This window comes from Plasmodium cynomolgi (genome assembly GCF_000321355.1).
Source record: "Plasmodium cynomolgi strain B DNA, scaffold: 0992, whole genome shotgun sequence".
NCBI lineage: Eukaryota > Apicomplexa > Aconoidasida > Haemosporida > Plasmodiidae > Plasmodium > Plasmodium cynomolgi.
In genome coordinates this window covers 1-1,413 of record NW_004193124.1, presented here as the reverse complement: position 1 = coordinate 1,413, position 1,413 = coordinate 1, and the positions used below count along the sequence as shown (strand labels likewise).

The 1,413-nt window shown below is 25.6% G+C and overlaps 1 protein-coding gene across 1 annotated transcript; it reads left to right on the top strand.

Annotated features, from left to right (window-relative positions):
* Positions 1-339: 339 nt before the first annotated feature.
* On the top strand, positions 340-1,205 carry PCYB_006390 (CYIR protein; the record flags this gene model as incomplete). The annotated part of the gene is made up of 2 exons (XM_004228060.1): positions 340-372; positions 524-1,205. Coding segments are annotated over 2 exons (715 nt in total), but the record flags the coding sequence as incomplete, so codon positions are not given.
* Positions 1,206-1,413: the final 208 nt, after the last annotated feature.

The window sequence follows — 1,413 nt, the reverse complement described above, 5'->3', positions numbered from 1 at the left end:
CATAAAACATAATTTACTCTTTAATAAAAACTATAATACCAAAATAAATACATAAGTTATATTTTTAAATTAATTATTTGTAAAAACAATGCTATTATTTTTTTATAATACTATAATATTAATCTGAATATATGTTAATTTTTATGAAACGATTAACAGGGGAATTCTAAATAAATATACTTTTGTTTTATATGACATAACTATAAATTTTTAAAATTTAATTTTATTAAAACTAATATGATATAATAGGTTTTTTTATTATTAACTTCATATATTTAAACAAAATATATTAAAATATATTATTATCGAACATTCTTTCAATTTCATTTTCTCAAGATCATGTCAGGTGTTCGTTCTCAAGGAGATCCCGGTGTAATTTAATATTTCATTTACCATGATACATAATAGGACATAAAACATTATTTTAATATTCTATTTCTCATAGGGAATAAAAAAAAAATTTTGCACAAGATAAATATTTTTACATAAATTTTATATATTTTTCAATTATGGATTCTCATAGACAAACTCAATTGTATTAGCCTCAGAACAATTTTATAATAATTTGGATAGGGAACATGAGGATTTATCTAATTATAGTAATCATTGTGACATCAAAACATGGGGGAAAAAAAATGAACATCAATTGAAAGAAATATGTAAAAAATTTGTAAGATATTTAGAAACATCAATGGAATTAAATTTTGTAGATCCTGCCTATGATGTTTGCATTCTTTTAAATTATTGGTTATATGATAAATTAACTAAAATTTTTCCAGGTGAAAATAATTCAGAATATATTAGGAAAGCTTTTGGAAGTCTTCAGCTTGTATGGCATAATTTGTATTACTATTCAGGAAAGTCTAATCATAATAAATGTAATCCTAATTTTAAAACTGTTAATCACCAAGATTGGGATAAAAGAAAAAAATTGTACGATTATTATGTTGATTATGATTACCTTTCTAAGATGGCTATATTTCATCATGATAAATGTGAATATTATAAAAAAATTAATGAAATGTCTTCATTATATGAATATTTTAAGGGAAAATGTTTAACTGAAGAATACAATTGTCCACATTTCTTTGATAAATTCCAAATAGAAAGTCGTGAGTATAAGCTAGAAAATTTAGGATGTCAGACACAAATGGAACAAGAAATATCTGCTGATGCAGCTAAGACAAGAGATAGTCGTTCTTATAGTCATTTAGGATTCAAACAAGGACCAGAAGCACATGGCTATGATTCTAGATTACCAGGAAGTAAAATTTTTACTTTGGATACAGAGGTTTAGGGTTCAGGGTTTAGGGTTCAAGGTTTAGGGTTCAAGGGTTTAGGGTTCAGGGTTTAGGGTTCAGGGTTCAAGGTTTAGGGTTCAGGAGTTTAGGGTTCAGGGTTCAGGGTTCAGGG